Source organism: Lissotriton vulgaris, chromosome 4_1, assembly GCF_964263255.1.
Source record: "Lissotriton vulgaris chromosome 4_1, aLisVul1.2, whole genome shotgun sequence".
NCBI lineage: Eukaryota > Metazoa > Chordata > Amphibia > Caudata > Salamandridae > Lissotriton > Lissotriton vulgaris.
In genome coordinates this window covers 2,132,984,781-2,133,012,345 of record NC_141691.1, presented here as the reverse complement: position 1 = coordinate 2,133,012,345, position 27,565 = coordinate 2,132,984,781, and the positions used below count along the sequence as shown (strand labels likewise).

The window sequence follows — 27,565 nt, the reverse complement described above, 5'->3', positions numbered from 1 at the left end:
ATAAGGGCTCTTTTGTCTCAAACGGAAGTGGCCCTGAGCTCGGCCTGTGAAACTTATGTCCTTCACATAGCTAACACACGCACAGAGGTGCCGGGTCTTTTAAATACTGACTTGCCGTTTCATTTCTGCGAATTAGTTCATCAAATCTTTAATGCCTCCTCGACGTCTGGCTTAGCTCATTTTTTTAAATTGGTTAGCAGTGGTCTCGTGACTACATTTGAAAGGATTTTTGGTGTCATCCCGCTTTCTTCGATTCTATATTTTCAAGTCTGTTAGGCGGATTCCCTGTTTTGCTGACTTTAGCTGCAGGCGTTTTGATATTATTCTGCTTCCTGAGGGGACCCAAACCCCAGAATTTTAGATCACTTTGGGAAACAAGAAGAAACTTTCGCTGAAGAGCGGAACCAGAGAGTCTGAGGAGAGACTATCCCTAAGCTAAAGTGCTGCTTGGGGGATTGGCCTCAAGTGGTTGCCTGACTGCCAAAGAAAGGAGAAAATAACTTTGTGTGTGCTTTATTCACTTTGTGAAGGATCTCCAAGGGCTTGAGAGAAGAGCTTGCCTCCTGCTGAAATCTCAGGGACAACAGACTTCAACCACAAGCTCCCCAAGAGCTCTTTGGAAGTGCCTGCAGTTGTTGTGGACCTTCTTAGGGACTGTGTGTCGCAAAGAGCTGGAAGCGTGACTCACGAAGAAGTGTGTCACCGTTGCAGCTGCTGCGTCACTGAACAAGGGTGTCGCTACTGTAGCTGTCGCATTGCACCACATCACAAGAAACATCTCGCAACATCGAAGAAGCATGTCGCCGCCGCAGCCACTGCCATTGAATCCCTGAACAAGGGTGTCGCCGCTGTAGCTGTCTCATCGCAGAAGCACCTCACATCCACAGAGAAGTGTGCCACGGCCGCTGTCGTTGCATCACTGAACAAAGGTGTCGCCACTGCAGTTGTCACATCAAGCTGAAGCATCTCGAATTGTCGTAGAAGAGTGTTGCTGCCAAAGTTGCTGTTGTCACATCCCTGGATAAGGGTGTCACCGCTGCAGCTGTCGCATTGAGTCGAGACATCTCATAACATCGGAATAGCGTGTTGCATCAAGAAGAAGACGCCATCTTTGTTTCTTTGCACTGGATCTTGAACACTTCACAGTCTTTGCTTGTAAGGAACTACTGCATCACCATCCCTGCAACACTTTCGTTCTTGAAGAGTTACGCATCCTAAGGTACATTGACTCAAAGTGTTGCATTTTAAGGTCAAAACTAAGCTAATTCTACCATTTGTGGTCTTGTGTTAAATCTATTTAACCCCTTCCAGGCTCACGACGAGCTGGGCTCGTCATGAAGCAGGGTGCTCACACGCTCATGCCGAGCACAGCTCGTCATGATAAGGGGGATTTTCGATTTCTCAGCACAGCAGGGGGAAATGCCGAGCAGCCAAGGAGTTAAAAGATACTTATTTTTATTTTTAGTATACAACTTGTGTGGTGTCCATCTGTATTGTTGTCACTCGGTTACTAAATGTGTTTACAAATGCTTTACACACTGCCTCGAGATAAGCCTGTTTGCTCGTGCTAAGCTACCAAAGGGGAGAGCAGGGGTTATGTTAGGAGTGTAGCCCCTCAACCTTACTAGAGGCAAGTGTCCCTATTTGTCACAGGTAACTACCTGTGCCAACTAGTGACTCCCAAATCTAACAAGTTGGTTTACAGGCCCAATAGTAGCATTTAGTTTACAGGCCCTGGGTACATGTAGTGGCACTTTACTAGGGACTTACAGGTACATTTAATATTCTAAATGGGTGTAAGCTAACAGCACCAACTTTAAGGGAGAGAGAACAAACACTTTAGCACTAATTAGCAGTGGTAAACTGTGCAGAAGTATAAGGCAAACAAAAATGGAATCAGCTAAAAATAGGAGGAGTGAGGTAAAAAGTTTAGGTGAAAAATACCTTAAAGCTGACAGGTCTTCAATGCGCTTCATCATATCGACAGATGACCGTCGTACTACATCCCCCTATGCTATACGCAGTTTTGTGAGATTATGATAGAATGAATAAGAACAAAATCTTTCCTGTATTCCTATCATATACCAGGGACTTGTAGGTAGTTTGTCAGAGCCAAGTGTGACTAGTCCTAATTTCCATATCTTAGTAAACAGAGCATGCACCCTAGCACGAGTTAGCAGGGCTATGAGGACACAATTAGACTCAGCAAACACCAGAATCAGTCAAAAGAGGGGCCAAAAGTGAGGGGATATCTCTAAAATGCCCGTTTTTCTTCAATCGACCTGGGGTAGGTATTACTTTTATTACATGTGATCACTGTGATAAACTGCATCTGAGCGTCAAACACGTATGTCCTTCCCACACATCCAGTTTATTAAAAGATCTTCTCCCAATGATTCTATACCCATGCTAACTAATACCTACTTTTCTCTTTTAACAGCTGAACAAGTTTCTTATGAAGTCACACTTTAAGATACCAATTGGTGACAACATTCTTTTGGATGAAACGAGTGTCATGTCAGCAAAGTATGACATTTTAAACTGGGTTAAGTTTCCCAATGGATCAATAACTGCCATCAAGGTTGGACATTTTGACCTCTCGGCCCCACCAGGACACCAACTTTCAATCAACCAAAGCTCCATATTATGGCACTCTGAGGGACCCAACGTGGAAATGGTGAGTGTGAGACTCCCACCTGGGTATATCTTCACATAATATTCCATCTAGGTGCCTGTATCATGCCTGCACTAGGCTTAAATAACTTCATGCTCTGTAACTGCTAGGACAAAGCTTTGCAAAGATGCTGTTTACATGTCTAAATAGATAAGTAAGTAAATATACCCACATGTCATGTACAGACTAAAATTTAGACAACATTCATAAGGTGCATGTGTGAATGAACAAGTGGGTGAAATAATGAGTCAGGAATTGTGTGAGTGAGAAATAAGATTGACGGTTGATTGGAATGTCGATGTTGGTAGTGTCAATGCCCAGATATTATTAACCCGTTAGCCGCAAATGTTTTTTTGCAGCAGTGCGGCGGTTTGAACGAGTGGGCGAGGCCGCATCGGCCGTTCGCAGCACCAGCCAGGTAGTGCTCACGATGGCCAGCGGCCGACGGCAACAGGGAAGGGGTTAATAGGGTTGTTTAAATTATAATAGGAGGGTGTGTGAAGTTATGCCTGTGTAACATTTACCACACCTACATGGGTGATGCAAAATGTGCCAGGCCAACAATATCTCTGTACCTAACATAGATACATGAACAACAAACATAATTTCCTTGATATGAGTTCTGAACTCCCCGGAAGTCATTTAAAGCTTCAATCCCATTTAGGGGTTCTAGGAAGCTGGATTGTTTCTCTTGAATGTCCCACTCTGTCATGGAGAGGGTAAAGAGTAGTGTTCTGGTGGTCCCTGGGTGAGGACCCTCTTACTTGGGGCCTTTGTTCCGGTCAAGAGTATCATAAGGTGTGCTTGGAGCAGGATCCTGCAGTCTAGGAGAGGGCTCCCCTTCTTGGATATGTGAATAATCTTTGACCAGACCCCGGGACAGTTCTCTGGTTAGCAGGGGGTAAATACCCCATCTGGGCTATACGAGCCATTCTACTGGGTATGAAAGCACTTGAGACAGAGACTGGGAGGGCTCCGCTGCTTGGCCAGGTTATGAAGCTCTGACCTGACCCTGGGTCACAGCTTTGGAATGCTTAGAAGTGGAACTCTCTGCCCTGAGCTCAATGATTTGACCAGCTGTGTGTTGAAAAGCTGAGGATGGGATCCAGCAGGCCCAGGGTGGATTCCAATCTTGGCTGGGTTGAGAATCTCTGACAAGTTCCCAGGTCTGAGTTCTGACTGGGTGAGGGATGAAAGCTTCCAGCCTGGGCTCTGTCCTTCAGCCGGCTGTGTATCAAAGTGGCCGGGATGAGTCCTGCAGGCCCAGGAGGATAGCCCCCTGCCTTTCTCTATTAAGAACCTGTGACCAGGCCTCGAGTCAGCGTCCCATCTGAATCTGTGGTGGAAGCATCTGGCCTTGGTCATCCTTTTTGGACCCGCTGTGTTTCATCTGTGGAGGGTAAAAGCCCCCGGCCATGCCCCGCCATACTCTGCTCAGCCTTGCCTCAAAGTGCCCTGGGTAGGTTCATGCAGGCCCAGAGAGGGTTCTCCTGCCTTTGTTGGTTAAGAAACTCTGACCTGGTCTCAAAAAGCCTGGACTGGGGATCATCAGGCCCCGGGAGGTCTCCCCTGCTTGGCGATGATAAGAAGCTCTAACCGTGTACTAGTACTAGTTCAGTTCAGTTTAAATTGCTTTATTCGATTTTTGTTTTTAAATCATAAAAGCGTACAGTTAAAAAATACAATCATGATTAAAAAGAAACATACATATGAAGTCACAAATTATCTGCGAGTTAAAAAAATTAAAAAACATTTGCTCACCCTGTAGATATGACTATCTTAGTAATAACATACTTTACAGGATTTGTGATAACAGTTCTTACAATCCATCAAAAAGAGAGTTAATAGGGGTTGCAGTGTGGTAAATAAAATTACTGGACTATTTTTCTATACATTAAATGACAATAAGGATAGCTCAATCAAATGAGAGGCAGAGTCCGTGGTATCTGAGTCATACGGGCTTTAATTAAGTGGCTCGAGTCACTGGACATCGGGTTTCATCACCACTAAGGTTCAGGAAGGGATATTCAACATTTTATTAACATCACACATTATATATAGTAAAACCATATGGGTCCTTGCAGGACCCTTTCGACTATGCCACGATACCATGGCGTTTTAATAACATTTCTGATAGAGTATAGAGACTTTTCTGAATCTACACTCACCATGGTTATTACTCAGGGGTCCCTGACATCAGCTACAATCTCCAACGGTTTTTTGCACCCTTGTTACATCTGTATTTATCTGTGGCTACACCGACTTTGGTGACGTTTCACTATTCTCACAATCTCACCCAGAGGTTTGTTTGCTTTCCTTTACACATCACCTTGTAGCATTATTCTAGCCACCATTTGTCTTGGAGCACTCATGTTCCAAATTCCTTGCGCATGAGTTCTAATGAGCATAGGAATAATATTGTATTATTTTTTCTGTTTTGTACATGTTGTCTCTTGAGTTTTATTCCCTTTTTGTTATTTCTGTGGTTAACTTATGTACTTATCATTTGACAATTATCATATACATGTTTTTCAGCCCTGATGAGTCACAGGCTTTGTCCTGTTTGATGAAACACGTGTCGGCTGGCGTCTATATTCTATAAAAAAGAACTTTATAAAGCCTTCTTCAAAACTACAGCTTCATCTTCTTTTGTCCTGTTACACAAATTTGACACAATTGTTTATCTGACGTGTGCACAGTTCTTGTATGTACAATAAGGAAGAAATGTCTGGCACCACTGGGTACTGGGGTATGATGCATTTATTTAATTCTCGAAGGTCGATCACCAATCTGTAGACTGGTGGTGCATTTGGGTCAGTTCGTTTAAGAATCGGAATGATCGGAGAATTACATACATTGGAGTCTGTTTCTACAACTACTCCTTGGGCAATCAGTTCGTCAATAATTTTCAGTAAGGCTGCTACAGCCTCAGGTGGCAATTTGTATTGTCGGATTCGGGGTAGTACAACTCCTTGTTTTAGAGTAACATGATATGGTGTAATGTGCATACAACCTACATCAGTTGGACCTTGTGCCCATAAATGCTGTGGTACATTCTGTAATCTTGGATCAAAATCTCTCAACACATAATGTCCTTTAAAATCACGTAAAAACAATCTCACTCCTTCCGGAGAACAACATATTACTGCTCCTAGTGCTTTCAACGTTTTAATACCAAGCAGATTTTCTGGACATGCTTTCGTAAGTAACAAGTCTGTAGTACGGGACAATGGACCAACTTCTAGGGAAACTGGCTTTGACACTTCATTAACAATAGGCTTTCCTGAAAAACCCAGGGAAACATTCTGTGAGCCTGAGAGGGGTGCCCCTGGAACCTCGTCATGACTGATGGTAGTTCTGCTCGCCCCTGTGTCAATCAAAATTTTTCTGTCTTTCGCTAATACCTGACTATGTACATAGGGACCCTCTTGATCTACAGGAAACTCGATAAGAGGCAAGCCAACTTCCCTCTCTAGGCTGTTTCATGAGTACTGCTGATAATCGGGGTTATCGGACTGTGCATACTGGTACATTTGTTGCGTGACATGTTGCGTGGCAGCAATGGGTTGGGGTACTGCTACTGTCTGTTGTGGATTCTGTGGAGGTTGCGTGTTCTGTGGTATATGCTGTGGAACATGTTCTTGTCTAGGAGGACGCGGTCTTTCTTTCGTCCTGCCTGTAGCAATATTGTATTTCAGAACGGCACATTTGTTTATATATTGACCTGGCTGCTTACAATAATTGCAATTCCCTTTAACGGGAGCTGCAGAATGACCTGGCGGTGCCGTACCCTTCTTCTGTCCGTCAGCTGGAATAGACTGAGCAACTAGTACTTTCATTTTCGTGTCTTTAATGCGTCTCTGTTCATGATCGTGTTCCTCTCTAATTCGGTTCTGATGGTACTGTAACATTTGTAACATTTGAGAAGGGGTATTAGCTTGCCATGTACTCTCGACTTTCAGTACTCTATTTTTGACTTGTGGTAAGGAATTCTCCACTAATTTGGTAACAAAAAGATGTGGATATGATTCACTACTTGTTTTCAGGCCGCTATTAATAATGAAACATTTCTCGAATCTGGAATAAAAATCACTAGTGTCTTCGTCTTGTTTCTGTTTGCAGGCTGAGATTGCATCCCAGTCTTCCTTTTTCGTAGTTAGTAATCTTGGCAAAACCTGTATTAATAACTCGGGTAATGCTTTGGCTTTCTCCCAGAGACCAGTACCTGGAACTCGTGTATTTTCTTCGTTTTCTAATACTGTCCAATCAATCTTTTTCTCTCCCACCTCCCATTCTTTTTCTTTAAGTTTTTCGTAAATACCAGCAGGCAACAATACTTTCAACATTTTAAGGATATAGGGATATGTATACTCCCCCATGAGGAGCATGTCTTTTAATTCACGGTGAAACCCTGCTGGATCTTTATCATGACAGGGCACTAATTTCTTCATTTCCAATAATTCCATTTTGGTCAGGGGTGTGTAAACAAATACTCGTTCAAGTTCACCGTCTGTTTTCCGGACGGGATGAACTTCTCGTAAGGGATTCTGTCTGTCTATGTAAAAGGTTTTCCTTACTGGGGGTGGAACAGGAACGAAATGTGGAGTCAGGAAAGTTCTGTATTTGTGTTGTTGTTCTAGGATGACATTAATTAAATCGGTACCTAGGCCTCTCCATCGACCTAGGAGTAACTCGTCCAATATATTATATAGGGGACCTGGATCAGAATGCTGACTCTCATATAGTGTAATGAGATGCTGGATCATGTACATACCAGCCAATCGCTGTTAGTCTGGGGAAAGACTCAAAAATGTTTGCGCTACCGAATCATCTTTATATACGCTGTTATTTCCAGCCCATTGAACTGCTGACCGTGCTAGTTCCTGTTCATGCATAGTACTAAGTTCTCTGTAACCTATTCGTTGTTTCAGTACTTTATCAGTGGCTTGAAATAAATGCTCAAGAGAACATTGTTCTGGTATGGGAGAAAGAAAACGTTTCTTGCTTTCTGGGCGTATGGGTCTGTCAAAAGGTCTTGCTCTACCTACGTACGCTATTCTATCTGGGTCTTCTGTATCATCTATATCGTCCTCCTCTGAGATTTCTTCCTCCGCTTTCTCGGCTTCCCTAGCCGCTTTTTCCTTTGCGTGTAAGTCTAGGATTTCTTTACGAATCTTTCTTTGTTTACTATGTTTACCATCAGCTATGTTGTCACTCCATTTCATCAGAACTTGCATCTCTTCTTTACTTTTACCTGGCCGATCTCGTTCCCTTATTAAACAATTTATCAAAAACTGTAAGATCATATTTTGTGTCTCCACCTTATTGTGGACCATGGCCTCGTGAATACATTCTGGTCTCTCCCCTGTTCTAATAAAGTGATATATGTTATCTAAATGTTCTTTCATATTTGGTAAGATAGCCAAATAGTTTGTAACCCGTCGTAAACGTAATGAGTATAGTATCATCTGGTCTTTGCCTGGTACTGGATCATATCTACAATCAGTAACGTACTGTCTAAGGGCTGCGTATGTAGTTACTTTTGGTGTGCGTTGTAATGCTGCTTCTCTAAGTGTTATGCGTTTTACTTGAGGCGGGGTGACAGGAAGACCTCCTACTGCACCTCCTGAAGCTGAAGCGTGACCGTCAACTGGCTGTGTTGTCGCTACTGATGTCATAGCTGGTAAAGTAGGTGTAGGTAATGTAGGCAGACTCTGGGTTGCAGGTGTAGAAAAAGGATTGCCAGGACCAGTGGCAGGAGAGACGGTGGGGGTAGTGACAATAGGGGGAATCGTGTCTTGAACAAGGGGTTGAACATTATTATTAGCAGGTGGCACGCGTACATTGGTATACTCTGGAGCAACGTCATCTAAATAGGAAGAAAGGAAAATGTCTGCTGCGGTCTGTTTGTGACGGAGTTTAGTCGGGACCAATGGTGGTGGCAAGTTACGGGGTACTTCCGGGGTCGCCTTGGGCAGGCCCTCGGCAAGAACAGGATACAGACCTGTAATAAGAGCATTTCTTTGTCTGTCTAATTGTTCTATTCTGACTCGTTCACCTTCTTCTAGTAACTCTCTTTCTTTAGCTTTTTCGGATTCTTCTCTACTTCTCTCTGCTTTCCTGATTTCTTTCTCTGTTCGTCTATGCGCCTCTTTACGCCATCATTCTATGGCATCTTTCTGGGATTGTCTGGCTTTCTTTTTCCATAATGCTTCTTCTACTCTCATGATGCATTCAGCATCCCATGTCCCTGAGATGGGCCATCTAAACTTCTCTTCCAGGTCCTTAGTATAGTCAACCCATAAGTCTAAATACAGGATGGCATCTAAGCCATGTTTCTGGTACATAAAATGTCCGGGAGTGTCCCTAGGCGGGACGGGAACTGCTTCTTCGAGTATCCCTTTCCTGGTTCCTATCTGACGTAATTTCGAGAACAGTGGCATATTTAAACTGACTTGAACGTGAACACAATAAACACAGTAATGAATTGCAAACAGTCATTCATACCACGACATGAAACACATTAAAACATTTTCGAACAGATGCTACCTAGTACATGAAAACACAATTCTGAAAATCTTGAGATTCTAAAATACTGAATTACTAGATGCACTGCTAGAACAGTACAGACATACCGGTCACATAAAGAGACACGTCATACCGTATTCACCTAAGTGAACACGTCTGGACCAGGTCTGTGTACCCAGACCCGTCTTGACCGGGCACAAATTAATGAACCCGTCTGGATGCGCTCCCAACAACGGTACTCACCGGGAAGCAGAAACTGAAGGCTTCGGAAACTGGACTGGAGTGTACTGCTACTGCGTCGGGCTGCTACTACTTCTACTACGCATGCGCTTCGGAACAGGTGGGCATCTGGATACCTCGGACCTTGCTCTCTCGGCCTGGGGCTCTGGTCGGGATCCTCCGCATTCCTCACCGCCTCGTCTGGATGCCGGGTCGCAGTCTCCGTCTCCTCCGTGGGCCTGAGGGAGATAGCAGGAAAACCCGCAGGTATGCACTGGATCCGTCACGGCTGTAGAAGGGATCAGGGGCCTGCGTTACATCGCCAGCGAGTGGGGAAGGGGAGGGGTCCCTATTCGGGCGCCAGATTTATGTGGTAAATAAAATTACCGGACTATTTTTCTATACATTAAATGACAATAAGGATAGCTCAATCAAATGAGAGGCAGAGTCCGTGGTATCTGAGTCATACGGGCTTTAATTAAGTGGCTCGAGTCACTGGACATCGGGTTCCATCACCACTAAGGTTCAGGAAGGGATATTCAACATTTTATTAACATCACACATTATATATAGTAAAACCATATGATTGAAATGAATACAGTAGGCGTAACAATTGAAAAGAGAGAGATAAGAACACATGTGCATAACAGAAGGCGTGTAAAAAGGCGTACACGTAGGTGTGCACTTGACGAGTCAGAGAAACGTCACAAGTGGGTGGATGCTTAGAGAAAGTTTGCAAAATCAGCAGAAACCTTTGGCACGTATGCGCGCGCAACTGAGCATGACGTGTAACTGGGGAGAGCTGGGGGCTTTGACGTTAGCACTAGTAGAGGAGACTAATGTCTGGGATGTCAGAACGACCTGTACCTATAGCATATCTGGTATCTTGTGTTTAGAGGATGTAGTGTCTGAAGTAAAAGGTCTCTCTGGCAGAGGCCGTTCATCACTGAATACTAGTGCGTGCATATGAATCTTCATGTTAAGTACGGGGGCCATGGGCCTACCGTGGTAACGGGTGCAGTAAATTACTTGCATGGAGACAGGAAGGCAGGGCCCTTTGCTCTGCAGCCGGGAATATCTTTACCTATTTCACTAGACTGGAATGTGTTTTCGCAGAGGCTGAGCAGATAACTGTAGGCAAAATACCGTTTTGGCAGGCAGGCCAGGCCGAGCCGGGCACCGCTCGTCTGGGCAGGATGTAAGGTAGAGGTCAGGGATGCATACCTAAACTGCAGTTATTCATAGACAGAAGAGACTTGGAGTCTCAATTAAGGGCCTGACTCGGCTGAGCCAGAAAAACATGGAGAGAACGTGTGCTTTATTCAAAAGTGCACCATGTAAAGACGTTGGCACCATAGGCCTAGAAGCCTAATTAACGGGCTTTTCTTGGAGAACTGGATAACTGACATGTTAACGTTGGACGCAAATGCATATGCGTCTTCCTGGCAGGCACGGAAAACGAATTACATGACATACATGGGGCACGTGTATATGGATGTGGTGCGAGTGGGGGACACATTGGCTACCTAAAAATTTCTATTTCCTCAGCAGTACTTAAGATTGTTATACGGTAGATCAAAACTGTTAAGCGCGGGGATACTATGGTACTGGGGTACGCAAACACCTCTGCCCATCCTGATATTATCCTCAGCCGTTGGTCCGGGGGCTGGGATATATGAAGTGCTTCGGTAGAAATCGTGAAGGTCCCAGATAGATATGGGACCATCACCTTCTCTGGGTGTCCAAGTTTGGAGGTTTGGAACAATATGTCTACTCCTAAATCTAATTAGTATCAAGTCACCAGTGATGTCTTTTGGGAGGGACCCTAACCAGCCCACTCTTCTCGCACTCAAGATCCTTCCATCAAGATCATGGGGCAGGGGTCTATTTTTTGTTAGCCAAAACTTGACCTTATTTAACAGGTCATTTTGTGTCTCTATTTTTCCCTGTTCGAGTTGTGGGACTCCCGAGAGGACGCACACAAAAGGAGCGGCCTCTGGAGGTAGATGAATTCGAGAAACCCTATTACGGTCTACTCTGGTAACAATATGGTGCACTATTGTGCGTTTAAGAGGGGTTTTAGGAACATTTGGGGACAAAGAGGAGGAAACTATTACTTGGGTTTGGGCAGCTTTATTATGTATAGTTGGTTTAGGTACGTTCACGGGGGCAATTGACAAGGGATGATTAGATATTGCAACTTTGGTAGAAGGTAACAAGTTAAGTTTAACTGTTTCTTCAATCCCTCTCAGTCTATCCCCCAAGGTGTTAATTTTGTCAATCAGGGGGTATATGATAGATTTGATCAATTGTTCGATCATAGACAATAAAGCCATCTGGGATATGGGTGCAAGGTAGTCTGATTTATTAGCCACCTCTGGTTTTGGGGGGGAATTGGGAGGAGACAAGGTAGGACTAGAGGGCCCGTTTTGTAATTTTAGTATTTTAAATTGCCTCTCATTATATTTTTCCCCGTCATGCTTCCTTTTGGCAGAGGTAGCCCGAACGGGTACTATACTTTGAGTATTGACTTTTGTGAAAATAGAGAAGGGTTCCAGCACACTCTCACTAGGGGTTGACGGGTTAATGTTGTTTGGCGGGGAGGGTAATCCTGCTGGGGCATACCTAGTCTTACATAGACTGTTTAGTTCCTCCAACAATGAGAGGCTACACCCTGTACTTGTTATCTCTGAGGAGGATTGATTACTGGTTAGGCTGTCTATAGGCTGGTTGAAATTTTTTTCAACATCTCTGCGCGTAGGTAACAGTGTACTAATTGTATTCATGTCTATCGTCCTAGGGCAAGGATCCAACCAGAAAGCTGTTTTAGTGGTAACCCCCTTGCGGATCATAGTATGGAATGGAGGTAATAAGGTTAATAAAGTTTACGAGGCAGGTGCTACTGCCCAGTACGAAAAAGTCAATTGGTAGCTTTACCTCCTCATGAAAAGCCAAGGGGGGTGGCCCGTCCCGTCCTCCTCAGGCCTCTAAGGGCCACAGAGGGCCCGCCCTTTGCCCGGGCTTAGCCCAGCGTGTCCTGCGCGCGTCCTCGCGGGACGAAGGAGCAGGCGAGTCGTTATGTGCCTCCTGGCACGTGGGAAATGTGCAATCTGCCCCTGTGGCTCCTGGGGCTTGCAGTCAGGCAAAGTGATCCGGGGCACTGGACCGGCGGAGTGAAGCCCGGCCGGTCGGTGAGGGAGGGGGGCGGAGCTAAGCCCGGCCGCTAGGGAAGGAAACAGCACAGCAACGAACACCAAGGGACTCTGCGGCAGGCGAGTCTTTATGCGCCTCCTGGTGCATGTGAAATGCGCGATCTGCCCCTGTGGCTCCTGGGGCTTGCAGTCAGGCAAAGTGATCCGGGGCGCTGGACCGGCGGAGCGAAGCCCGGACGGTCTGTGAGGGCGGGGGGCGGAGCTAAGCTAGGGATGGAAACAGCACAGCAACGAACACCTAGGTCACAGCTTTGGAATGCTTAGAAGTGGAACTCTCTTCCCTGAGCTCAATGATTTGACCAGCTGTGTGTTGAAAAGCTGAGGATGGGATCCAGCAGGCCCAGGGTGGATTCCAATCTTGGCTGGGTTGAGAATCTCTCACAAGTTCCCAGGTCTGAGTTCTGACTGGGTGAGGGATGAAAGCTTCCAGCCCTGGGCTCTGTCCTTCAGCCGGCTGTGTATCAAAGTGGCCGGGATGAGTCCAGCAGGCCCAGGAGGATAGCCCCCTGCCTTTCTCAATTAAGAATCTGTGACCAGGCCTCGAGTCAGCGCCCTAACTGAATCTGTGGTGGAAGCCGCTGGCCTTGGTCATCCTTTTTGGACCCGCTGTGTTTCATCTGTGGAGGGTAAAAGCCCTCGGCCATGCCCTGCCATACTCTGCTCAGCCTTGCCTCAAAGTCCCCTGGGTAGGATCCTGCAGGCCCAGAGAGGGTTCTCCTGCCTTTGTTGGTTAAGAAACTCTGACCTGGTCTCAAAAAGCCTGGACTGGGGTTCATCAGGCCCCGGGAGGTCTCCCCTGCTTGGCCATGATGAGAATCTCTAACCGTGCACTGGTACTAAGCTTCTTGAGGCCCCCGATAGCCTGTCTGGTGCCCAGCTTAGAGTCCAAGAGCACAGTCCACAGAGTCCCTCACACTTCAGTACATCTCAGGGGCTCTAAGAGACTGGAAGCAAAGTGCCTCATACCATAACACCATTGTCAGAGGAACATCTGGCATAAATATAATGCCCTAAATAATGTGTATGATACTCTGACATACAAGCTGAAGTATGCAAGCTGCCATTTAAAAGTTCCTAGATGAAGGGGTGCCTCTTACTCCAAAAATGCATGTTTACACTGCATCCCACATGTTACATTCTCTGCTCTTACATATTCCCTTTCCTGGATCCTTTGCCTCTTGGTCTTAATTTGAAGACAAGTTTTTTTCAAATGAATCATCTCATGCGAATTGTTGATCTTTTACTTAAGTGTGAATACTCATCTGAACATATATGCAACAAAATACATATTTTCAGCTACACAGTATAACATAGGTTGATATGCTGGGGGAAGCGTGACATGGGACACATACACGCTAGTAGTTTATCATCAATAACTGTAAACATTTTCTACATTATGACCACAAACTAAAATATGGAGACAAATGAGTTATGTTTAGTCAAATTTCAATGGTGCACATAAAGAGGTCACTAACTATTCAAAGACTCATTCCAGTGATGCTACTCACACAGGTCTCCTTTGAGGTTTTACATGAACCCTTCCTGCTTTTTCTGAGGTCTCTGTCTCACCTCACCTCGATACTATCCCTCCCACTCGCCTTAAGTCATACTCTGTCTAGATATTTAACTACAGAGGGATGTGACAGTAGCAGAGGGCAACAGTGCCCACAGCCAGTGCCTGTATGGCTACAATGGGAGACAGTGGACCTCAGTAGATTGAAATTGTTGCTTGTCATGGAGACAGATGAGTCTATTCCTGTGATCTACTGATTCCTTCAGTAGCATCTCTTGTAACTAGCAGGCTTTCCCCACCATCCTCAGTGACAGAGTGTGAAGTAGGGTTTAAAGCCTACATCTCTGTCTCGCAGGCGGGCTAACTGTGGGAGTCCCACCTTGTTCTTAGGGAACTATTCATTCTCTTGTTAGTCCTCATGTTCAGCGGGTGGAGTGGATTTTGGGATAAACACTGACATCATAAAATCAATACTTTTTTGATGCACTGGATAAGATTTAGCTGCTGGTCAAAGATGTATGTGTGTGTTGAGGGAACGTGGTATCTGGGCCTAGCTCCACAGTAGGTACCAGGGCACAGAGATCACATCTTTAGTATTCACAATATAGCACTGAGGATTTGTCCTCCACAAAATTAGATGCGCACTTGTCAATCCAACCTGTAATAGCCCGCAGATCACGTTCAAGTATTCTCTGAATCATACTGATAAATGCGTGTTCAGTTTAACTTTGGACCAAATAGAAACTTCTAAACAGGCGTGTAGTATCTTCCTCATTCCATTTTTGGTACAAGGTAATATTTCTTCTAAAAGCTTGGTGCCTTCAGGTAATAACTAAGAAAGGAACACAATAAACCCTGTTCATACTGTGAGATTTGCAGTGTCCCCTCTGTGTAGACTGAAGTGTTTCACATCCTGCCTTCGTGAGTGTTGGAAACTCTTGTCCCTCAGCTCAGTCTAATCTGAGTCCTCTTTTCCCTCTTTCTTCACAGATTCCTCGCTCTGTTTGCAGTGAGAGCTGCCTCCCTGGGCCCTCATCTCAGACTTTACATCAAATCTTCATCTCTTATTTTATTCCCTCTTTCTTCACAGATTCTTTCCTCGGGCTGTACTAAGAGCTGCCTCCCTGGGTACCGAAAGGCTCCAATAGAAGGGAGGCCCATCTGCTGCTTTGACTGTGTGCCGTGTGCCGAAGGGGAGTTTTCAGACAGGACAGGTGAGTGAACACCTTATAGTTCTTACAGACCAGAGGCCAGTTGTGTAAAGTACTCACATGAGCAGGAACACAGGCATGTATGAAAGTAGTCTCAGCAAATGGACTGAGTAGGGTGTTATTTTGCTAGCTCTTGTGTCAATATTGTTTAGGAGGAGTTTAATTGGTGTGTTGTCACAGAGATTTTCATGCCAGATAATATCATCTAGCATAAATAGTGTGGCATAAATATTATTTACAAACATATCCCTCTTGTGGGTGTAGATTATGTTTGATTAACTGCAATGGAGCAATGCTGTGTAAGAGATATCTTAACAGTATGAGGGTGACAATATTCTGGTGCTAAACCAGCACAGTAGTTTACTTATTTTAAGATTTGATTTAAAATATATTTTTCTTCTCTCTCGATCCGGAGAAGGGGCTGGAGAGTACTGACCAAGCATTGCAGTAGTTAAAATGGATGAATTAGCTATGCGACTGCTGGCATTTGTGCTATCTGTCTTTGTTGCAGCAGAGAAATGAAGAATGTGTCCTCACTGAGAACAGTCATTGTTCAAACACTACATCAGTGTAGACTCTGTAGATTATGTAGCAAATGCATTAAACTGATAATTATGTGGAAAACGCTGCTGCTGCAGAAACTCATAATTCCAGTGGCCCGGCTTTAAGTTACTTAATCAATTAATGGCTGGTAAGAAGGCTGGTTTCTTTTTGAACTTTCTGCACTACCGCCACACACTTCAATTTCAGGCACAGGCATCTCAAAGGCAGTATTTACCATTCAGGTGCATTGTGAAAGGTGAGTCCATGGGGTGGCAGGTAGAAGGCCAACAGGGTTGCATTCAGATGCAGAGCCCTAATCCGATCCTTGGGCCTCACAGAAATGGTTTAGGAGACAAAGGAAAGGAGTGAGATTCATAGATATTGTCAAAGAGACGACCCAGAATAGGGAGCACTGTGAACAGACTCATTGTTTTGTTTACAAATGGCCAGAGACCACTTCTTCAGAGAGATACCCCAAAGAAGGGGACAATATAAGTGTTTTGGGTTTTTTAAAAGGGACATTCATTAGTGAAACTGGTACTGCTGCCAAGTGAAAGTGGTCACTGCCGGTTATCATAAAGGAGCAGATGCATCAGGACTGGGGCCCAGGAATTTGGGGGGCCCACTGCGTCACAATTATGACTGTCTACCTTTAAAAAAAGGGGCATCAGAGCTAGAGCTTATCAACCACACCAAATATGAGACTTATAAAACAGCAAATGCATCAAACAAAAACAGATATCCTAAACAAACTGCTCCCCATAACTGGGGTGTTGTGAGCCCCTCACACTCTTTGCCCCCAATGCAACTATACCTGCTGCACTAATGATAAGTGCAGTCCTGAGTAGCAGGCTACCTCCTCTGCCTCTTTTACCTCTTCCCCATAATGATGGATCATCACCTCTGTCCTAAGGCCATGCCAATGACAATGGAACACTTCCATGACCAATCATCAAAATCTGCCACTTAATGCTATTTGCTGGCAAACGCGAACACTTAGGGCCTTTTTTATGAGTTTGGCAGTCCCGTGTACCACCCTGTTGGAGAAGACAGTCCAAACATGGAGAACTCGTCTGCCGACCACAGTATCGAAAGTTGGGTAGATCGCCATGTCGCAGACCACAGCTGGACCAACAAGATGGCCAGCAGACCGCTGTTTTCGTGATCAGGGAAAGGCAGCCCCCATAGATCGGTACTGGGGAGCTGCACAGCTGCACATTTTGCAAGTTGCCTGTTCCATGAGCGGACTTTGGCAGTCCCACTGCCTGCTACAATGTGGTGGTGACAAAGGATTTGTGGTGTCTACTCAACCCTTTCTTGTTCTTCTAGGCAGAGTCCAAACTGGATCACTTTCTCCAGCCCCCCCCCCACACAGCAGGATCTTCACCCCAAGGAATATGACCCTGTTTTTGACGAACTAGATTTCCTTCTCCAGCCCACCCCCACAGAGCAGGATCTTCACCCCAAGGAATATGACCCTGTTTTTGACGAACTAGATTCCCTTCTCCAGCCCAACCCCACAGAGCAGGATCTTCACCCTAAGGAATACGACTGTGTTTTTGATGATCTACAGGTGAGTCATTTATGGGCTGATCCCCGGGAATGGCTATATGGTAGTTTTCCTCATGTATCATGCATATGTGTGCATCTGACACTTATGCAGTCGAAATGCACACACAGGCACACAGGCATATGTATATTTGGAAACGTACTCACCACTGCTGCAAGACCCATGCCTCCACATCACTGAGCCAGTGGTCAACTCCTAATACAGAGGTCTTTGGACCACCAGCAGCGTGAGCTGCTGGCAAGGGTGGACATGGTGCTATGGCAGTCGGACCGTTAACCCCGTAATATGGCCCTTTATGATGCATGGGAAACTTTTGAGCAGTCCTAAAATTGAGCTAATTATTCTTTATAGTACACATAGCTTAAGCAGGATTTTCTGCCTTTGAGTGCAGCACTACTACTTACACTATATTCCTAGAAAAAAATATAGAAAATGCAGTAAAACAGAACAAGGACTCCCTCCACTTGCATTGAAATATCTAAAACTGTTCCAAATTGCCTGAGAATCAATAGCAAAAACACAAACTATGTACACACTAATCAATAAACCTTAGCAAATGTGAGCACCAACATAAGTAAAATATTTTTAACTAAATATTAAACAAATTATTTTTTGACATCTATCAAAACAACGTATAAGTAAAATAGAAAATAGAAAATAAAGACTGATAAATTCAAATGCTGTAATTATCAACCACTAACCACAAAATTAAAAATAAAATAAAATCAGTAAATGCAACACATAGAAATATAAAAAAGACATTTTTATTACAGCAAAAGTACATACATAATAAAACATAATATTTCCCCTCTAAAGATAATTATCTAATTAAAACGTACTATGCTGTGGGTGTACATTTTCCTCCACAATATAATCAACAAAATACAGAAAAAAAATCCAAAAAAGCTAAAAAAATGCTCAAATGAATTAGGTCTAAAAGCAATCCACGGTCATAAGGAAACATTACAAAAAAAGTTCAAAAAGGGGACCCTCAGGAAAACCTGAAAAATCATATAAACATTTTTAAAATATTGGTTTGCTAGAAACCAAATACATTTCCTTTGGAAAAAAAACACAAAATCCACACATCCATAGGATAACTTCAGATCTCTAAACCTGGAAAAAAATACAATACTCACTCACAGAAAATATTATTTTTAAATATTATATAAACATTACATTAAATATATACAAAACATTCAATATACAATTATATAAAATAACTGCACACTACAACTAATCTTTAACTAGTCTTAACTTATCCAATGAACAGCAAACAGCTTACCGTGACATAGTCCCAAAAAAAGTGTTGAAAAATGACAGAAATATACTATCAAAGCCCTTTGAACAGTAAAAAAAAAGAAAAAAATACTGCTAAATGAAATGAAAATGATGATATTCCTATACATAATGATAGGACTAAAATTGTGTACAAATGTTTAAACTCATTTAAAAAACCTAATATTTAATGAAAAAATATAAAACAGTCATGTAAAGTAAATAATACTATGAAATTAGTATTATTTATAACACATATAAAATACTTTTAAACCTGTTGGAAAAACAAAATATGTTGCACAAATGTATATGTTTTGAAAATATAAATATACCATATTAGGTAAAGAAAATTGAAAATGTGTAAACAATGTGAAAGAATATATAACTTGAATTGTATCTGACAAATATATTAAAATAGTATTAATAATAAAAATATATTTTTTATATATTAAATATATAATTTAATAAATGTAAACATATACAGTGGACAACATTTATTTTTTTACTTATTTTTATTAGCATTTTGTCATTGAAGAGTACAGATCATATCTTCAGGCTTGTAGACAATAACATGTGCAATCAATCATTCACAGGGGGCCAGAGAAGAATATTGATGGCGCGTGAAGCGAGTCTGTATAATTCAAGTACCAGTAGCAACGAGAAAGGTGTGGGGTGTAAACCAGGGAAAGGAGCATGTAGGCGTCGAGTGCGGGCAATGGGAGGGCGGTACAGGTTGGGTGATATGGGATGCAGTGGATTGTGTAGTTGTATAGTAGTGCTGTTAGAGAGGGGGGCCTGCGTAGGGTAATCGGTGGGGTTAAAGTGGCTAGGAGGACAGGGTGTAGGATGAAACTGTGGGCAGCTCAGCCGAGCTGACCTCAGGAGTGCAAGGCCCGTAGTCATGCTGGCGTTAGGGGGTCAGGGGTGGCGGGATTGGACGGGTGAGCGTTTGAGTCTTCTTCGTGTGTCACTTGTTTAAAATGTTGCAACAGCATGGCCCACTCCATGGAGATGAGATATTTACGGATCCCTTTAACCTCCTCCTCACGTAGCGAATCTTCTTCCGCCGCTGCCCATTTACATACTGCTCCCACCCATGCTGCCGGGGGGGCCTGCGGGGGACCGCCAGTGCATGGCTATACTCTTTTTTGCCAATAATAACGCTAGGGAGATGAACCGCCTATGCACTTTAAGATGTTTCTGTATTTTGAATATGCCTAGTGCGCTAGCTTCCCATGTGGCTAGGGTCTGGAGTCCCGTGAGAACTCTCAGAGTATCATGAACAGCCCGCCATAGAGAGTGGAGGGTAGGGCAGCTCCAGAATATGTGATGAAAGTCTGCGTCTGGGGAGTGACATCTGGGACAAAGGAACTGAGTATCTGGATAGAATTTTTGCAGGCGTGCCGGCGTCAGATACGCCCTATGGAGTATGGTAAATTGTATGTTCTTAAAACGGGCATTTCTAGATGTCTTCTGGGGGCTTCGAGGGCTTTGACCCATTCCGAGTTGTGTAGTGAGCGTCCGATTTTGTCCTCCCATGTGGTACGTAAGGCTGTCAAGGGTGTGTCCACGAGTTCACGAAGTGCCTTGTACAACCAGGTGACCAGGTGCCGGCCCAACCTCATAGGCAGGATAGCGTGTATGACTGGGTGTGTGGCTGGTTTGCCAGTATGAAGGTTGTGATGGGGGCGAAAGCCTTCGAGGAGTTGGTGATACCGCAGGAACTGACCCGGGGGGAGCTCGTACTCGTTCACCAGGCATTGGAAGGGTTTAAGTTGTCCTTCCTCGAAGAGGTGTATGAATAGGGGGGTTTACCCAAACACAGTCACTAGACCTGGGTTCTATACCTACTGAGAGGAAGGGGTCCCAGCGTGAGTGTGATATAATGTGAACAATTCAAAAAATTATTTACACAGACAATAAATGCATCCACATTGTTTAATTCACAATGGAACTAGGTATACTGAATATACTAGACAACTGATCAATAATTTTAAACGGTTGTACAGTGCCCCAGGGAGGGAGGGGGAGGTGATCGGGTCATGAGGAGTTTTCTGAAGGTCAGCAAGTCTTGGGTCTGCCGTAGGTGGATGGGGTGGGTGTTCCAGGTCTTGGCGGCGAGGTGAGAGAACGATCTGCCACTGAAGGTCGCTCTTCGGATGTGGGGGACTGTGGTGAGGGAGAGGTCGGCGGAGCGAAGCTGGTGGGTGGGAGTGTAGAAGCTGAGTTGTCTGTTGAGGGACCTTGGTCAGGTGTTTTGGAGGGCCTTGTGTGCGTGGGTGAGGAGCTTGAAGGTTATCCCCTTGTTGACCGGGAACCAGCGCAGGTCTCTCAGGTGGGGTGTGATGTGGCTGCGGCAAGGGATGTCAAGGATCAGGTGTGCAGATGCGTTCTGGATGCGTTGGAGCCATCTCAAGAGTTTGGCCGAGGCTACTGCATAGAGGGCGTTTCCGTAATCCAACCTGCTGCTGAAGAGGGCTTGGGTGACTGTTCAGTGGGGATCCACTTGTAGATCCTCGGAGCAGGCGGAAGGTGTTGAAGCAGGAGGAGACGGCGTTGACCTGTTTAGTCATGGAGAGGGGAGTCTAGGATGACCGCTAGGTTGCGTGCGTGGTCAGTGGGTGTTGGGGCGGTTCCCAGAGCGGTCGGCCACCAGGAGCCATCCCAGGCCGAAGGGGTTGATCTGAGGATGAGGACCTCCGTTGTGTCCGAGTTCAGCTTCAGTCGGCTGTTCCTCATCTATTCAGCAACGGCCTTCATTCCATAGTGAAGATTGGTTTTGGTGGTGTGGGGGTCCTTGGTGAGGGAGAGGATCAGCTGGGTGTCAACGGCATAGGAGATGATGTTGATGTCATGCCGATGGGCGACGTGGATGAGCGGTGCCATGTAGATGTTAAACAGAGTTGGGCTGAGGGATGAGCCCTGGGGTACGCCGCAGATGATCTGATCTCGGTGGCTTCGGAGCGGAAGGGGGAAAGGCGGACGCTCTGTGTTCTGCCGGAGAGGAAGGAGGTGGTCCATTCCAGGGCCTTCTCTTGGATCCCGGTGTTGTGGAGGCATGTTCGTAGTGTGTGGTGGCACACCGCCTCGAAGGAGGCTGACAGGACCAGGAGGCCGCCGTTTCTCCATTGTCCAGCAGGGACTTGCAGTCATTGGGGGCGGCGATGAGGACAGTCTCAGTGCTGTGGTTACTGCGAAACCCGGACTGGGAAGGGTCCTCAAGGTAGAGGGTCAGTTGTTCATTGACTGTCTTCTCAATGACCTTTGCCGGGAACGGGAACAGGGTAATGGGCCAGAAGTTCTTGAGGTCCTTGGGGTTCGCCTTGGGTTTCTTGAGTAAGGCGTTGATCTCGGCATGCTTCCAGATCTCCGGGAAGGTTGCTGTCTCAAAGGAGGTGTTTATGACTTTCCGGAGATGGGGTTTCATGGCTGTGCAGGCTTTGTTGAAGATGTGGTGTTGGCATGGGTCTAACGGAGATCCGGAGTGGATGGTGTTCATGATCTTGATGGTATCTTTGTCATTGATGTTGGTCCAGGAGAGGAGGCGGTTGGTGCAGATGGTGGTCGTGGGGGAGGAGGTCTCAGTGGTTGTCAGGGTGGTCATGGCTTTGAAGCTGTCATGGATGTCTGCGATCTTGCAGTGAAAGAAGATGGCCAGTGAGTCGCACAGGTCTTGCGAGGGTGGGACCTCGTTGGTGTTGGTGCTGGGGTTGGAGAGTTCCTTCACGATGTTGAAGAGCTCTTTGCTGTTTTGCGCATTGTTGTCTAGGCGGTATTTGAAGGAGGCCCTTTTGGCAGATCTGATGAGGCTATGGTGTCTGCGGGTAGTGTTATTGTGGGCTGTTTGGATGCCCGGTGTTCTTTCACAGAGCCAGATCTTCTCCAGCTTTCGGCAGGTTTGCTTGGAGGTCCGGAGGTCTTCAGTGAACCAGCTGGCTTTCTTGCTGGTGCGACTGTTGGAGGGTTTCTTGATCAGGGCGAGCTTACTTGAGCCTTACATTTTCGGTATTTTTTGGTATTTTTAAAGAAATATTTGATGGTACTTTTTTGGGTGAACTTCCAACAGTACAAAACAACCTAGGTGGAAATACAACAGTCCCACAGCATGCAAATTGTCTGGTCAAAAAAAGAGGACGTTATTTTTTTGATTTACACTTGTCCATATTTTTATTATGCATGTGTCACTGTATAGATGTCTGATTTTAAATCAAGAAGGATCAGGACATGCAGGGTGGCCAATATTCCGAGTTTCAACCCTTCAGATCCCCAACTGAAATGTAAGTTGTTAATGTTTTTAAAGTTCCACAAACTTTCCCTTTAATAACTGAAAAAAATAATACAGCCTAGCCATTACCCAACACAACCAACATTACATGGAGGTTTTAAAGTTCAATAGGAAGATGGAATGATTCTACTATACTGAATAATAATTTTTGTAAATCTTTTTCTTAAATGACATTCCATGGAGGTTTATTGCCCTCTATGGCTTTATATTGATATTGATATCATTCTGAAGACTTTTATGTAACATAGTTGTAATTTTAATCAACCCAACAATAAAAAGCTTACTAACTTACTTATCGCCAACAAAAAAATCCTCCTCTAGGTAAAGTAGTTGAGGATTTCTGGAGGGAAGCGTATCAATCAATCGGCCGATGTTTCATTGCAGAAACAGAGGCTTGTATGAAGTCTTTTTTCTGTGAGAAAGCCAACACCTAAACATGGTGGGTATATCCCCGCGGTGGCGGCCGGTTTACATTCAAAAAGTCGACAGCAGGACCATTACCATCAACATTGAAATCCGGCCCTTAGGCAGCAAGTGTAGCGATCCCAATGCCAAAAATGCGGAAAGTGATGCTGGTGCGGATATAGAGCCAAACGGTATATTATAAAACGGTCAGTTTTGGATTTCCTAAGCCTGTTATCTCAGAAGGAACAGTGAATAGTTTCATGTCTGCAGTCACGCATAAAGGGAAAGGCAAATCTTCAAAGAATACATACAGCAATGGAAGGCTTCAAAACCAATCGATGACTACAGCTCTGTAATTTTGTCTATGCAAATATGGAAATCAGGGGCAGATTTAGGAGCCCCTTGTGACACTTTTTTTCTGCTGTTGCGTCACTTTTGTGATGCTTAGGCATCGTAAACAATTCACCACATTGTAACAAATTTACAATTTGACGCATCTAGAAAGATGCATCACATTGTAAAGCCCTGCATCACATTATACCTGGGTCAGGTATAATGTCTGCAGAGTGGGCGTTCTGACGCCAGAAAGCCTCATAAAAGTGACCTACAAGATCTACAAGATTCCACTGCGTCACTTTTACGACGCCACTGCTTTCAAAACTCTTACACTTGCTTGAAGCTCTCGTAAGGAGTGATGTAGCACAATAGGAATAGGCATTCCTGAGCAATGCTGGAGTTGCGTCTTGCTTGCAACATGACTCCAGCAATGCATTACCTTTACGCCTTCAGATGCGTGACGCATCTGTCAATCCTTGCACCACGGTTCACTACATTGTATATACGATGTATCCATGGTGGCGCAAGGGTTTATTGCGTGACGCAATTAAACTGATGGTTCTGTGCTAAAAAGCGTAGATGCATCAGTTCTCGTAAATCTGCCCCTCAAGTTGTAGCAGACAATTCCATTGTTTTTCCTAGATATGTTACATCATACATTACAAAGTCTGAAAAGACTGAAATGAAAAACTTGGAAAGCGATCTCTGCAGAAAAATCTTGAACAAATAACTTCTATAGTTTCAGTTGAAGATGCTTTCCCACAAGTAAATGTGATCTTTTGAAGCCTGTGGACACTTGAGATTGTCTAGTCTATATGGCAAAACCAAATTCATATTTTGAATTAGTTCACCCCAGGTTCTAAACAGAGGAGTGTTGAAGTCATTTCCTGAAATTGATAATTTTGCACACCCTGATCCTTTATTGCACAGATTTAAAACCAATGATGAACCTTATTGCTTTCATTTTTAAAAATGTTAAATTATCACTTGTAGATAAGGAAAACTGTCAAAAATATCTTCAAAACAAAAAATATTTAAAAGTCTATGAGATGAAAAAGGATACACTGATGAAGCAGAAGAACACCTGGCTCTGAAATAATTTGACACAGTTACTTTTTGATTGCTAATGAATGTTGTTTTTTTATTTAGTTATATGTAATGTTTATAAAGAAGTGTAAATTATATTATGCTACCGCTTTTGCAAAATAGAGGCACTGACAGACGCACACACACTCAGATCTACCCAGACAAAAACAGAAAGACACAAATACACACGTTAGGAAACACAAACAAACCACATTCATACTGTCTATATCAAAGGATACCCATTCTACTTCCAGACATATAAACATTCACAAACGACCTATATGTATGCCTGTACTCACATACATAGACTTTGACAGACATACCTAGTCTGCAACACACGTTAATGCACACTGACGGCCAGTATAAAAAAGACAAATACTCACAGACACATAAACACAACGAGACACCATATACTCAGCCATACATCTCTTGTACACACAGACACCAGCACACATACCCTTTAGGATACACAGAATCGATATCAAAGGAACTTCAGATGGATCACGTTTTCCTCACCGGAAAAACCGAGAAAATCTGTCTACCTCCGTTTACCTCAGAGCCCAAGGAAATCATCTGCGGTGTCCCGATGGGTTAATCCCTGAGCCCCAACTTCTTCAACACCTACATGACATCCTTGGCCAACATTGTCAGATCCCACAGGGTCAACATCAACTCAAATGCAGATGATACTCAGCTTATCCTCTACCTCTCCTGGAACCCCAACACCACGAGAGCCAGATTCCACAGGGGCATGATGAGCATCACAAACTGGTTGAGAGACATCTGCCTGAAAATCAACATGAACAAAACAAAAGTACTGACCTTTTGCAAAATCTCCACCAACTAGAAGACTTTGTGGGGGCCAGTCGAATTAGGACCAGCACCCTCCCAGTCCGTTCACGCCAGGAACCTCTGCATCATACTTGATTGCAAGCTGTATAGTAAAATCACAGGTCGACGTAGTCTCATCAACTAGCTTCTTCATTCCACACATGCTACGGAAGATCTTCAAGTGGCTCTCTGCTAACACCAAATGCACTGTCAGACAAGCCCTCATCACGAGCAGGCTGAACTATGGCGTCTAGTACAGGGTCCCTAAATGCTCCTCCATAGGCCATCCAGAACACTGCAGCCAGACTCATGCTCAACCCCTCCAACCTTGATGGCAAAACATCCCCCTCCACCTCAAACAACTCCATTGATTCCCAGTACAGAAGAGTTGCCAATTCAAGCAAATAACCCATGCCAACAAGGTCCTTTGCAACCTTGGCCAAGGCAACAACAATCACTGCCTGAACTTCAACCAATCAGCCAGACAACATTGATCTGCTGGGAAAATATTTTCATAAAATATTTGAAATAAAATAGACGCTGTGCACAGCCACATTTTGTGTTGTCAAGAGTAGGCAGCTCTGTTTTCGTGACAATTATAAAGTATCTGAACTTTGTCCTCATGGTTGTTAACTCCCTGTTGGCGATATATCTGAGTGGAATTGGATTAGAATTAGAATGCTTAAGGTTTGTTTATCATCTATGAATACATTGCTGTTTAAATAAAAAGAAACAGAGAGGGCCAATGGATTTATGTCACTCAGTATCTGAATTTAGGGCCCAAAAGCGATGAGACATCAAAAACGCATACTATTATGTAAATAAATCACAACAAGCACTACCCCCTTGAATATAATTATTCTGTAAATATCAAAATCTCATTGCCAATGTTGTAAACATACTGCTACATGTAGCATTGATGGAGGATTTATGGCTTCTATTTTTACTTATAAAATATCTGCTTCATTTTAGATGTGGAAAACTGCCAGAAGTGCCCTGAGGACAAGTGGCCCAATGACAGGAGGGACGGCTGCATCCCCAAAACCATTGTTTTCCTCTCATACAGTGATATCATTGGTGAGGTTTTGGTCTTCACAGCTGTATCTTTCTCTATAGCCACAGCTGCAGTGCTGGGAATCTTTATTAGACACCGAGACACACCAATAGTCAAGGCCAATAACCGGGATCTCAGCTACACACTCCTCGCTGCCCTAATGTTCGCCTTTCTCTGCTCCCTCCTATTTATTGGACACCCCATGACATGGACCTGTCTGATCCAGCAAGCTGCATTTGGGATTGTTTTTACTATTGCTGTGTCTTGTGTTTTAGCAAAAACCATCACCGTTGTCATTGCCTTTAATGCCACCAGGCCTGGGAGCAGAATAAGCAGATGGCTGGGATCACGGGTGTCCGGCTCTATTGTCCTCTTGTCCACACTGGGAGAAGTGACAATCTGTCTGTCTTGGCTACTCACCTCTCCACCTCACCCTGGCACTGACACACAGTCTGAGACTGGGAAGATAATCCTGCAGTGTGACCAGGGTTCTGTCACTGCCTTCTACTGTGTGATTGGATACATGGCTCTCTTGGCCTTTGCCAGCTTCATGGTGGCTTTTCTCGCCAGGAACCTCCCTGACCGATTCAACGAGGCCAAACTCATCACATTCAGCATGCTGGTGTTCTGCAGTGTCTGGGTCTCCTTCATTCCTGCCTACCTCAGCACTAAAGGCCGCAACATGGTGGCCATGGAGATCTTTGCCATCTTGGCTTCCAGCGGCGGACTGCTGGGCTGTATATTCTTTCCTAAATGTTTTACTATTTTTAGGATGGATAGAAATAGGATAGAACATTTAGAAATTAAATGTAATTTGTAG

General features: G+C 44.4%; 1 protein-coding gene across 1 annotated transcript; it reads left to right on the top strand.

The window, feature by feature from the left end:
- Positions 1 to 2,455: 2,455 nt before the first annotated feature.
- Positions 2,456 to 27,565, top strand: LOC147725214 (vomeronasal type-2 receptor 116-like). The gene is made up of 3 exons (XM_086967139.1): positions 2,456 to 2,677; positions 15,237 to 15,360; positions 26,664 to 27,565. Exons 1-3 carry the CDS (start codon positions 2,456 to 2,458, stop codon positions 27,563 to 27,565), a joined length of 1,248 nt encoding a protein of 415 aa, XP_086823265.1.

Excerpts from the sequence above, each read along its gene's own strand:
- LOC147725214 (XM_086967139.1), top strand. The coding sequence starts at position 2,456 with ATGAAGTCACACTTTAAGATACCAATTGGTGACAACATTCTTTTGGAT. Across the intron at positions 2,678-15,236 it reads AGGGACCCAACGTGGAAATG|ATTCTTTCCTCGGGCTGTAC; the intron begins GTGAGTGTGAGA and ends CTTTCTTCACAG. Across the intron at positions 15,361-26,663 it reads GGAGTTTTCAGACAGGACAG|ATGTGGAAAACTGCCAGAAG; the intron begins GTGAGTGAACAC and ends GCTTCATTTTAG.